This window comes from Silurus meridionalis, chromosome 18, assembly GCF_014805685.1.
Source record: "Silurus meridionalis isolate SWU-2019-XX chromosome 18, ASM1480568v1, whole genome shotgun sequence".
Taxonomy (NCBI): Eukaryota; Metazoa; Chordata; class Actinopteri; order Siluriformes; family Siluridae; genus Silurus; species Silurus meridionalis.
This window is the reverse complement of record NC_060901.1, coordinates 18,301,455-18,313,920: the sequence shown is the minus strand read 5'-3', so window position 1 is coordinate 18,313,920 and position 12,466 is coordinate 18,301,455. Positions and strand designations below refer to the sequence as shown.

General features: G+C 39.3%; 1 protein-coding gene across 4 annotated transcripts in view; it reads left to right on the top strand.

Annotated features, from left to right (window-relative positions):
* LOC124401479 (RAB3A interacting protein (rabin3)) overlaps positions 1-11,705 on the top strand; it is a 31,046-nt gene extending 19,341 nt beyond the window's left edge. For 2 of the 4 annotated variants that reach the window (XM_046873827.1, XM_046873828.1), the window contains exons 5-13: positions 657-752; positions 2,839-2,916; positions 3,160-3,363; positions 6,087-6,215; positions 6,836-6,948; positions 8,723-8,746; positions 9,050-9,149; positions 10,948-11,017; positions 11,096-11,705. In XM_046873827.1, coding sequence (XP_046729783.1) covers positions 657-752; positions 2,839-2,916; positions 3,160-3,363; positions 6,087-6,215; positions 6,836-6,948; positions 8,723-8,746; positions 9,050-9,149; positions 10,948-11,017; positions 11,096-11,178 — 897 coding nt within the window. In that variant the 3' untranslated portion in view covers positions 11,179-11,705. The remainder of the gene's footprint in view (positions 1-656; positions 753-2,838; positions 2,917-3,159; positions 3,364-6,086; positions 6,216-6,835; positions 6,949-8,722; positions 8,747-9,049; positions 9,150-10,947; positions 11,018-11,095) is intronic. The other 2 variants (XM_046873830.1, XM_046873829.1) reach the window with 2 other exon arrangements.
* The last annotated feature ends 761 nt before the right edge of the window (positions 11,706-12,466 follow it).

Genomic DNA, 12,466 nt, shown 5'->3' with positions numbered 1-12,466 from the left:
ATACACTGCTCTGTACATGACACTCATTCGTAAACTTAGAGGTCTTTTTGCCGATTAATCAGCGCCGTTAGTCTATCTATCGGCTATCGGCAACAATCCATACCGATAGTTTTTCCGGGTCGAGTCTGAGACAGTCCGCTTTCTTATACAGTAAGAAAGAAATCACTGACAAAACATGTGGTCCGTTTTGACAGAGAAGACAGTTAACAGCTAAAATGTAATGTTACTATTTCACATAAATCCAGTAAAAAATGGCAATCTTTACGTTTTATTTATTTATTTATTTGACAAAATCCAAAGCATTAAAACCACATTTATTGATATATTTTTTAATTTTTGTAATGAAGTTCAGTACTACTTCACATGGAGTGTTATGTTATTTTTTTTTTTTATCTATCCAGTATTCATTTTAAAAACTATAAATTGATTAATCGGTTATTGACAAGTACGATCCAACCCAACTCTCATTATCGGTCGACCTCTATTTAAATCACCCATGACAGCCCCCAACCCCCAAACCCCCGCCCCCAAAAATAAATAAAAACAAACACGTCAAACTCATTTCCCCAACCCACTTTCTGTTCTTTCATTCATTATTTTCTCCCATTTTTTCCTTTCTTTTTTTATGTCTTCATTTCATTGTTGGTTGCCCGAAGGAGCTTAAGTTAAAAGACGAGGAATGTGAGAGACTTTCAAAAGTCAGGGACCAGCTGGGGCAGGAGCTGGAGGAACTCACTGCTAGCCTGTTTGAGGTTTGTTTGTCATTTCATTTCATTTGGCTTCTTCTCTTTCCTTCCTGGGGAAAAAATAAATAAATCACCCAGAGGGTGTTTATGTTTGTGGGCAAGATACAGAGCTTCTCAGCAGCTACGCAGCACATCTGCATAGATTATTACAGGCTTTGCAGCAACGGATGACTTTGTTCTGTCTAGCGTGTATTTTTATTATATTCAATGATATTAAAATTATAATGCTTAATTAATTATTTATAGTTAAAATATTAATAATGATTATTGGTATAATAAAGATTGAGCTGCAAAAAATGATAGGAAAAAATTATATTTCAGTGAATTATCATAAAAAGATAAATAAATAAATAAAAATCACTAGTATGAATGTGCTGATGTGCTGCATGACAAGTTGTTTGTCTTTTTATATTCATGTATTCCTTCCTTTCTCATAAATGTCATCAGTTCTTATGCTCCACAAGTGGGCTGTGAGATGAGGAAAAAGAATAATTCTGGAGTGAGTTAGATGAAGTGGTAGAAGGTGTACCTAGAAATGAAAAATTGGTGATTGGGGCAGATTTCAATGGCCATGTTGGTGAAGGGAACAGAGGTGATGAGGACACAGTGGTGGACACTTATTTTAATAAGAAGGAGGAGGAGCTTAGGGTGACGTATAAGAGTGGAGGAAGGTGCACACAGGTGGACTATGTTCTATGTATTAAATGATTGGAGACTGTAAGGTGTTGGCAGGGGACAGTGTAGCCAGACAGCATCGGATGGTGGAAACTGAAAGAGGAAGACTGTAGTGTAAGGTTCAGGGAAGAAGTCAGACAAGATGGGGGTTGGACTGCATCAAGGATCGGCTCGGAGCCCTTTGCTGTTTCGACAGGTTGATGGACGAGGACAGACAAGAGTCTGTTTGATGTCTGTTTATGATGTTCGTGGATGATATTGTGATTTGTAGCGAGAGTAGGGAGCAGGTGGAGAAGAGCCTGGAGAGGTGGAGGTACACGCTGGAGAGAAGGGGAATGAAAGTCAGTAGGAGTAAGACAGAGTACATGTGTGTGAATGAGAGGAGGGGGAGTGAAGTGGTGCAGTTGCAGGGAGAAGAGGTGGAGAAGGTGGAGGAGTTTAGGTACCTGGGGTCAACAGTGTAAAGTAATGGAGAGTGTGTTAGAGAAGTGAAGAAAAGTGGGCAGGCAGGGTGGAGTGGGTGGAGAAGAGTGATAGCAGGAGTGATTTGTGATAGAAGAGTATCTGCAAGAGTGAAAGGGAAAGTTTATAGGACTGTGGTGAGACCTGAGATTTTCTATGGTTTAGAGACAGGGGCATTGAGTAAAAGACAGGAGGTGGAGCTGGAGGTAGCAGAGCTGAAGATGAAGAGATTTTCTTTGGGAGTTATGACGATGGATAGGTATTAGAAACGAGTTTATTAGCACATGTGGGACCTTTTGGAGACAAGGTGAGGGAGGTGAGATTGAGATAGGATAGAATAGAATAGAATAGCCTTTATTTGTCACATATACATTAAAGCATGTTTAAATTCGTTCTTCGCATATCCCAGCTTGCTCGGAAGCTGGGGTCAGAGCGTAGGGTCAGCCATGATACGCCGCCTCTGAAGCACAGAGGGTTAAGGGCCTTGCTGAAGGGCCCAAGATGGCAGCTTGGCAATACTGGGGCTTGATGGTTTGGACATGTGCAGAGGAGTGACATGGGGTATATCAGTAGGAGAATGCTGAGGATTGAGCCACCAGGAAGGAGGAAAAGAGGAAGACCAAGGAGGAGGTTTATGGATGTGGTGAGGAGAAACATGCAAGTGGCTAAGGGGGCAGCTGTGGCGACCCCTAATGGGAGCAGCCAAAAGAAGAAGGAGAAGTATTCCTTTCTCATACCATGTTCCTCTTTTTATTTCTCATCCCTTACTTTCTACCTATTCTGAGTCTCCACTCTCATTTGTAGAAATCTTTGGAGTGTATGTGTGTGCTTGTGTGCGCTCATGTGTGTGCGAGGCTTGGGTTGACTCTGGGTGTGGGGAACGGTGGATAACGATGGCAGTGTGGGATGATTGGTACGCTGGTCCTGACTGTTGACGTGAATGCTGTCTTAACAGGAGGCTCATAAGATGGTGCGAGAGGCGAACGTAAAGCAGGCCACGGCGGAGAAGCAGCTGAAGGAAGCTCTTGGGAAGGTGAGGAACGTTTTTTGGTGTTTTTGGTGGGTCGAGTTTTGGAATAAAGTGTTAGATGGAGCCCAGAGAAGTTGTGTCCAGTACAGTGTTTTGAGAGTCTGATCATTTTGATGATATTTTTCAAGGTTATAATCTGATATAGACTTATTAATTTAGTTACACTGTTGGGTTCATGGAAACAAGTTCGTTCTCTTTCATTTCTCTTTCTTTCTGACTTCTTCTTTCCTCCATTGCTCTTTACAGATCGATGTTCTCCAAGCCGAGGTGGCCGCGCTGAAGACCCTTGTTTTGTCCACATCCCCTACATCGCCGTGTAAGGAGATGCCTTTGGGCTCCAAGGTGCCGTTTAAGAAAGGCCATGCCCGCAACAAGAGCACCAGTAGCGCGATGCTGGGCAGCCAGCAGGAGCTCAGCGTTCCTCAGCCCATCGTACGGGACTGCAAGGAGGCAAGGCAACCTGTTCCATATCTCCAGCCTGGGCCAAAGTATTCCTTCTGGATCACTGCTTGTTCCTATTCCAAATTCTGTGATTATGTGCATTAGTGAGATCAGACACTGGTGTTGGATAAGGAGATCTGAGGTTCAGTCTGTCTACAAGTTATTCCTAAGGTGTACACTGGAATTGAGGAGTTCAGGGCTCTTTGCAGGACACTCATGTTCTCCACGCCAACCTTAACACACCGTGTCTTCATGGAGCTTGACGGGAGCTATGTCTTGCTTGAACGGTGTTTTTTTTTTTATCTGATTGGTTATAAGGATTTGTGCTCATTCAGCCACAAGGGTTTTAGTTTTGAGTTCCAATTCATCCCAGAGGTGTTCTAGCTCTATAGCAGAACACTCAAGATCTTCCACTCCAATGCTCATGTAGCTTACCATACTTGATTACACTTCATTAGCCTGGACCTTTTCAACCTGGACAAGTCAGTTTCGAGGCAAACATCAGCGTTGTACAATTTCAGGCTCTTCCAGACGAATGATGACCAATGTAAAACAATCGTGGCGATTTTTTTGGTCGTGGCCAAGGTCATGAGTTCAAATCTCAGGACCACCAAGGCACCACTGCTGGGCCCTTGATCAAGGCTCTTGACCCCATAACTGCTCAGGAAAAGGGCGTCTGCCAATACCGTAAATGTAATGTATTGTATAAGACACCTGTTCTCACGGCCAAAGGCTGAGTCGGCGATTTAGGATTTTACAGCGTGTTTACTGCCATGACCGACGTCTACTGACCAGCCAATAAGAACGCAATAAGAAATGACGCATTGATTGACGTAACATGGCTGTAGAAATAATTACATAAGTGCTTCCTAATGAACTAAGCACCAGTCCTCTCCTAAGACGTGCGCTTAGAGGTTTAGACTTTGCTATTCTTTCTTGTATTGGACTTTGGATCTCTGAGTTTAAATTAAACCAAACCAAACTGCTACTCCTGGGCCCCTGAGCAAGGCCATTGGCTGCTCAGTTATATGAACGAGTCTTTATAATTTTGTCTGCCAAATGCCATAAATGTAAATATGTTTATTGCATTATATATATATATATATATATATATATATATATATATATATATATATATATATATATATATAATGCAATAACCACAAATGTCTTTTCTGAGCTCACATCATTATCAGTTTTATTCAACCCCCAAGTGACATTCAATCTTAGTACTTAGTACAACATCCTTTTTTATAACAGCTTTTAAACGTGAAGCATAGCTTGACACAAGTGTCTTGCAGCGATCTACGGGTATCTTCGCCCATTCATCATGGGCAAAAGCCTCCAGTTCAGTCACATTCTTAGGCTTGCGCACTGCAACTGCTTTCTTTAAGTCCCACCAGAGGTTCTCAATCGGATTTAAGTCTGGTGACTGTGATGGCTACTTCAAAATGTTCCAGCCTTTAATCTGCAACCATGCTCTAGTGGACTTGGAGGTATGCTTGGGATCATTGTCCTGTTGAAAGGTCCAACGTCTTCCAAGCCTCAGGTTTGTGACGGACTGCATCACATTGTCATCCAATATCTCCTGGTACTGAAGAGAATTCATGGTACCTTGCACACGCTGAAGCTTCCCAGTACCTGCAGAAGCAAAACAGCCCCAAAGCATGATTGACCCCCCGCCAAACATAGCGTTGATCCATGGGCCCAAACAGTTCTAATTTTGTTTCATCAGTCCACAGAACACTATCCCAAAACTTCTGTGGTTTGTCCACATGACTTTTGGCATACTGCAGTCGACTCTTCTTATTCTTTGGGGACAGCAAGGGGGTGTGCCTGGGAGTTCTGGCATGGAGGCCTTCATTACGCAGGGTGCGCCGTATTGTCTGAGCAGAAACTTCAGTACCCACATCTGACAAATCTTTTCTCAGTTCCTCAGCAGTCACATGGGGACTTTTCTCCACTCTACGCTTCAGGTAGCGCACAGCAGTCGAAGTCAGCATCTTCTTTCTGCCACGACCAGGTAGCGTTTCAACAGTGCCCTTTGCCTTGAATTTGCGAATGATGCTTCCTATGGTGTCTCTTGGTATGTTTAACATCTTTGCAATCTTCTTATAGCCATTGCCCTTCCTGTGAAGAGTAATCACCTGTTCTCTTGTCTTCCTGGACCATTCTCTTGACCTCACCATGTTTGTAACCACACCAGTAAATGTCTAGAAGGAGCTGAGTATCACAGTCATTTTAAAGCTGCCTAATTGGTGCTTATTAGGCTTTATTGCTGCTCCCTGATATCCACAGGTGTTTTCAATACCTGATTGAAAACACTTCATTGAACCTCTGTTCTTCAGAGTGGTAGTCTTTAAGGGGTTGAATAATTATGTCAATGAAGAATTCACAAAAGAAACATTTACTACTGTATTACAAAACTAATTGATGTCATTTTAGTTGCATATGGTTCTTTAAGAAGTCCTTGTAGGATTTCATTCTGAATACAATTACAAATGTACACTAAATTCCTAAAACCATTTACAGCATTGGGGTTGAATAATTTTGAACACAACTGTGTGTATGTATATATATATATATATATATATATATATATATATATATATATATATATATATATATATATATATATATATATATATATATATATATATATATATATATATATATATATATATATATATATATAAAATATACAATATGAATGTGTGTTTGTTTGTGTGTAGGTTGATTCCATTCTGTTCAATGAGTTTAAGGCATGGAAGGAGGAACCCACTTTGGAGAGGGGCTGCTCCTTCTTGGACCGGGTTTACAGAGAGGATATTAACCCATGTCTTTCGTTCTGCAAGAGCGAGGTGTGTGTGTCTTCAGTAACGTCCTAATGGAATATGTATTCATGTATAGTCATGTATTTATAGCTAGAATTAACCAGTTTCGGTTGTACTCCTTGGACAAAAATTGAGGAACGTGAACCAATGAGCGTGAGTAAGCGTGACACGACATTGGGTCGTGGGTGTCTGTATTATTGTCTGTATCATACAGACATTATGATCGTCTGTACCGTCAGATTTGCATGAGTTTTATCCTAGGACGGAAGTAAGGACCCGTTTTACATATGAGCTCATTGCATCCAGCCGAATTATAGAACTACTATGCGTTTATGACTGGAGAATCAGTTCTTATCTTCAGCCTTCAGCCGTGCCTTATAAGGCTATCGTAAAACATCTCGGAACATGTCAAACTTTAAGACGGGTTCTTTGATCAGGTTCCACGCCAAGACCAGAATTTTGAGGCCATCATGAGCACAGGATCACCTGGTTAGCTCTAATCTGGAAAAACAGCCCAGTTTGTCCAGGGTCCATTAACCAGCGCTTAGTATTTACTGAGGTGCTTACCTCAGGCTGCAAGCAAAATATATAAAGTTATATGTCCCAAGAACCTGTGATGTGACTGGTGAAATTTGTTGTTTGTACAGCTGGGCTCAGCGATCCTGGAGGCTGTGGAGAGAAATACACTGAGTGTGGAGCCAGTGGGATTCCAGCCACTGCCTGTGGTCAAAGCTTCAGCCGTGGAGTGTGGAGGACCCAAGTGAGTACTCACCTGCTTCCTCAATGACAGGCAGCTGGCATGGTGTGAAGAAGACCTATAAATATAGAATTTTTTAAGTCATGCAATTAAGTAAAAAGGAAGTAAATTTGAAAGTTAAGCATATAAATAAAGTAAGAAGCAAAACAAGTAAGTTGGATTAATAAAGTAAGTTAGAATGTTGTAGGTTAAGTAAGTTAGTATGAGAAGTTATATATAAAGTATCAGTTAGAAAGGTAGGGATGTTAGGTAAATTAGAAAGTCAATTTTGAAAGCGAAGTATCTATATACATGCTCAACTTTAACGTACCAACTTACTTTACTGTTGAGGGGTAAAGCGTTTGTAGTTTAGCAAATTCAGTGAGTATGTGAAGTAAATAAAATGTTATAATGTATATAATTGAAGGTAAAGTTATGTATATGAATTAGTTATAAAGTTGACTAAGAAACTTAAGTTAAAAATTGACTCAAAGTTAGAAAGTAAGTAATACAGGAAAGTTAGATGTTAGAAATTAATATAATTAAATTCGAAAATTGATTAACTTTGTTTAAATTGATTGATTAGTACTTAAGTTAGATATTTAAGCAAGTAAGTAATGCAAGTGAGTTAGAAAGGTGAGTAATTGAATTAAGGAAGTTGTGTAAATTAAATAGTATAGCAAGGTAGAAAGTGAAGTATGTAAGTGAAGTAAATTAGGAGGTTAATTATATAACTAAAGTAAGAATTTTGACAGAAACAAAGCAGGTAAGTAAATTAAGTTATATTTATTAAAAAAGGAAGTAAGTAAGAAAGGTGTAGGTTTAGTATTTATGTACAACAAGAAATTTGAGTTAGAAAGGAATGTTTAGATCAGTTAGAAAGAAAAGTAAGTAAAAAAATGTTATGTTAGCTAGAAAGTACTTGTTTATTTAAGTATGTCTATAAAGTAAGCAGGGTAAAATTAAAGTAAAGTAAGTTGGTAACCTTGCAAGCTGAGTAAGTAACAAGTGAGTACATAGTGATGAAATTATAAAATGATATAATAGTGAAAAACATTTAAAATTATGTATATAATCAAAGTTATGTATAATGAATTAGTTTATTAATTTGACTGAGTAAAGTAAGTTAGAAAGTTATGTAAAGCAAGGAGGTATGTAAAAAAAAAAAAAACGAAATTCCATAAAGTAAATTAGAAAATTAAAACAGGCAAGAAAAGTAGGTTAGAAAGTTAAATAAGTAAGACAAATAAAAGTAAGAAGAAAAAAAGAAAAGTAAATAAATAAGTATGGAAATGAATAAAGTATAATAGAATGTAAATAAGTTATAAAATACAATATACAGGTAAAGTAAGTATAAAAAGTAAGGTAAGTATGCTTCTGATTTTTGATTGTATTTTTTGACAGCTTTAAAGAGAAAACAAACAAACACACAAAAAAAACATCTATATGATACTTTACAATTTTCTTCATTGCTGCTTTGGTCCCAAAATGATTAGTTCATACGGAAGCATTGTGAAATTACAGGCACAGTAGCCCGTATTCAGTTCAGCTATTCTTGGTGTATTAGATTATTGGTGACAGAAATTGGTCTATCAAAAAATATTCTTACAAAATAATTTTTTTGGTAAGCTGAAGTCCGCTATGATGGATGATTCTACAAAGAAGCACAATGCCAGTGTGATTTGCAGTGTCGTTTGATCTCACACACATTTACCGCCATCATTTGTTTGATCAAACGTGTCAGCGTTCTCCATCTAGTTTCTTTATTCCTTTCTTTCTTTTTTTTGCCGCCCCCTAGTGGCAGGAAGTCTGAACTAGTCACGTAAGTGCACATTCTCTCTCTCTCTCTCTGTCTGTCTCTTTCTCTCGCTTTATTTTCCACACAGCCTCGCTTGCTCTTTCACTTTCTAACCCCAATTTCTTTTTTCTTTCTAAGAGGCAAGTGTGTTCATTTTAGTTTGAACTTTATAATGCTTTTATTATCGGTACAAAGCAGCTTTAATAGATGTAGCCGGTTTAGCATAGGCAGATCGTGCAATAGGCCAATGCAGACATATACATTATACAGTATATATATTCTGTCTGTGTATTCTGTCAGAAGTTTATTTGTTTTTCCCGTCCGCAGGAAGTGCGCCCTCAGTGGCCAGACCAAAACCTGCAAGCACAGAATCAAATTCGGCGACTCCAGCAACTACTATTACGTGTCTCCGTTCTGTCGGTATCGGGTGAGTGTTTTTCCGTCGTCCCGCGCAGCTCTGAGCGCGATCGGCTGACGGCGAGTCGTAACTATATCCACCGTATTAGTCACCCGACGTACGAACCCTTTCTTTTCATTTTTCATATGAACAATGTAATGATATTTATGAGGACTACGTCATGAGTATACATATTTCCCTTTCCGACCAATTCTGAAGAGGAGCTCTTGAAACAGATGCCAAATGAAAAATGAGGACATTAATATAATAATAAGGTATTATTATTATTAAGAAAATAATAATAATAAAAACAATAAGGGATGTAATAATAAAAAAAACTCAAATCTGCTTTCACTCTTTACCAGTCCCATTTTTAAAAATTTTCTTTTTATTTGTATAGTGTTATAGCGTATTCTTAAAACAGCTTTACAAAGATAATGTGGTAAGAAAGAAAGAATACGATTAAAATCATTAGGCTTTCCTGTTGCCAGTCGTGTACTCCTCTGTCAGTTATGGTTTCCATTAGCAATGGCAAAATTCAGCGATTCGCATCGTTGCATCGCCATAAAAGTTAACGACGTCATGCATCGGTTTAAAAAAGTGTTTCTTTATGCATCGTTTTTAACACATTTATTTAGGTATGATTATTAGTAGATGCGCTGTTTTTTTTTTTTTAATGATTAAAAAGTGACCAATAATTTGTGACCAATATTTGATATCTACACTATATTTCCAAAAGTATTGGGTCACCTGACCTTTACTGCTACATGTGGTTCATTTTCCAAACTGTTACCACAAATCTGGAGGCACTCAGTTGTACAGGACGCCTTTAGATGGCGCTCTAAAAACATTTTGCGTTCACTTGAACTTGGAAACCCAAACCTATTCCAGCATGGCGATGCCCTCTGTGCACAAAGTGAGCTCCTTGAAGATGCATGCTTTGGAGAGGAAGATCTTGAGTGGCCGGCTATAGAGCTCTGATCTTATCCCTACTGAACACCTTTGGGATGAATGTGAATGCTGACTGCACCCCAGGTCTCCTCACCTACATCAGTACCTGCCTTTCATAATATACTTGTGTCTGGTGAACACAAATATCCATAAGCGCAATCCAAAATCTAGTGGAACATCTTCCCACAGGAGTGGAGGGAATTAGAGCAAATTGGGACTAAATGTGGAATGTGATGCTCAAAAAATCACATACCGTACTCATGACCAGGTGACCCAATACTTTTGGCAATATAGTGTAGATCAATTTATCCTCGCTGAACTTTTGTTTTTTTTATTTTGAAGCGCATTCTCTCAGCACTACGGAGGCCGAGGCGTATCCTGAGAGTCACATAGAATACAGATTGACATGGCAGAGGCAGAGCTGTATCTTCCTGTCCACAGAACGGGGAAAAGATCATCTAGTTTACCATAACGTTACCATAACCAATAGCGAAATATAGCGAACTGCTCTGTACCGTTAGCATATCATCGGCTCTGCATCGAAATGCGGATCACATTGGCCTCAGTTATGGAGATGATAATCCCTAGTTTCCATGGTTACCACATAAATGTGTGTTACTCCCAAAATATATGGACACTGAAGCACATCCAACAGTGTTGCGCCAAAGCCTAAAAACTAGCAAAATAAATGACAAAAAACTAGCAAAGATGTTCTAAATGCTCTTCAAATTTGATCCTTACCCTTGTTCAGGAGTCCTGGCCATGTCCCTCAGTCAAACATCTTTACTCTGAAGTTTTCCAGCATGTCTGATGCACATGTTAAGAATGAATTTGCTTGTTTGATGCAATCGATTAAACTGTTGCTTTCTAATCCTAGATCACCTCCGTGTGTAACTTTTTCACCTACATCCGCTACATTCACCAGGGACTGGTCAAGCAGCAGGATGGTGAGTGAAACCAAAAACACACACAATTTTCTCAAGTTTTATTCTTTTCTTATTCTGTTTTTTTTTTTTTTTATTCAGCTGAACAAATGTTCTGGGAGGTCATGCAGCTCCGCAAGGAGATGTCCTACGCCAAGCTGGGTTACTTCAGAGACGAACTGTAAAAGAGGAGAGGAGCGCTCGTCTGGAAGGAACCCACGCAATGTAGCCGAGATGGAGGAGTTCTGCAGCTAACGAGGAGACGCTCACGGGGACCAGATCTTTCCTCACACCTCAACACTCCAGCACTGTGTGTGTGTGTGTGTGTCTGTGTGATTAACCGTCTATGTTTTCGGGTCCTTTCCTATTTAAAGTGCAGCTGCTGATTTCAGGCAGATTGCTACCTGAAGGAGAAGAAAAAAAAAAAAACGCCGGGTTGGGATTCTGAATGTTCCAGCAAAGAAACACCCCTCAACCCCCCGAATCGACTCCTCTCGAGCTTTCAGTTCATGCTAAACCTAGCTAGCGATGTGTTGCTGTGCTGTTATGTGCGTGGAATGTGCTATACATCTGGATTATTTCTTTTTTTTTTTGGAAAACTGGTCCAATCACTGGTTTTATGTCTTCTTTCTTCCAAAATCTCATCACTCTTTCCCCCCCATTTTGATTTTTAGTGCCTTTCTGGAACACCGAATAAAATTGTATACCTCCATCTGGTGTTTTTTAGATTTTTGTTCTAGCTAATGCTCTGCTCAAATAACCGAAATGACCCACAAGGGGACATATAAAACAGCACGTCCACTCTGAAACGTTTTAGAATTTATCCGGATTAGCGTGTTCCAGCATTAGACCAGTGGTCCTCAAAGTGTGGGGCCCTCTAGTGGTGTATAAAGACATGACCGCTGGGGCTCAAGGAATGCCAGGATTCCTATAACTTTCTTTTGTTTTGTTTTTTTCCATTTATAATTTTCTTGATTAAATAAAATAAAGTTCATACACTCAAACCATCCACAAATGAAGCTTTAGGTCATTAATTGAAGTAAAAACAGTTCTTTTAAACACCACTTATTATAATTTAAACAGCACTACTTATAATTTTTTTTACACGTGGTGTTTTTAATTACCATTTTTTTTAGGTGATGGAGGAAAGTGTGGAATGGCAGAAAAATGGTTTGACAACCACCGTTGTAGACTTAGCTTCAGACGTCTCCAGGTTTGATTATGACCTCTGGTAACCAAAGGTTTGGTGGCTTGATCATGATCTGGAAAGTGTGTGTGAGTAGATTAAGGATGTTCAAGCTCAATGGAAAACACGAAAACATTACGACTACAGTGTTTCAATAATAAAGAATGATGTGTGTAATGAATTCTTGGTTGCAGAGATGGTCGTTTCAAGCTGAAGGGAATTTCCTACAGGAGCATTGCAGCTTCACTAGACACACTGTTTGCTTTATAAGATCAGACTTAGATAAG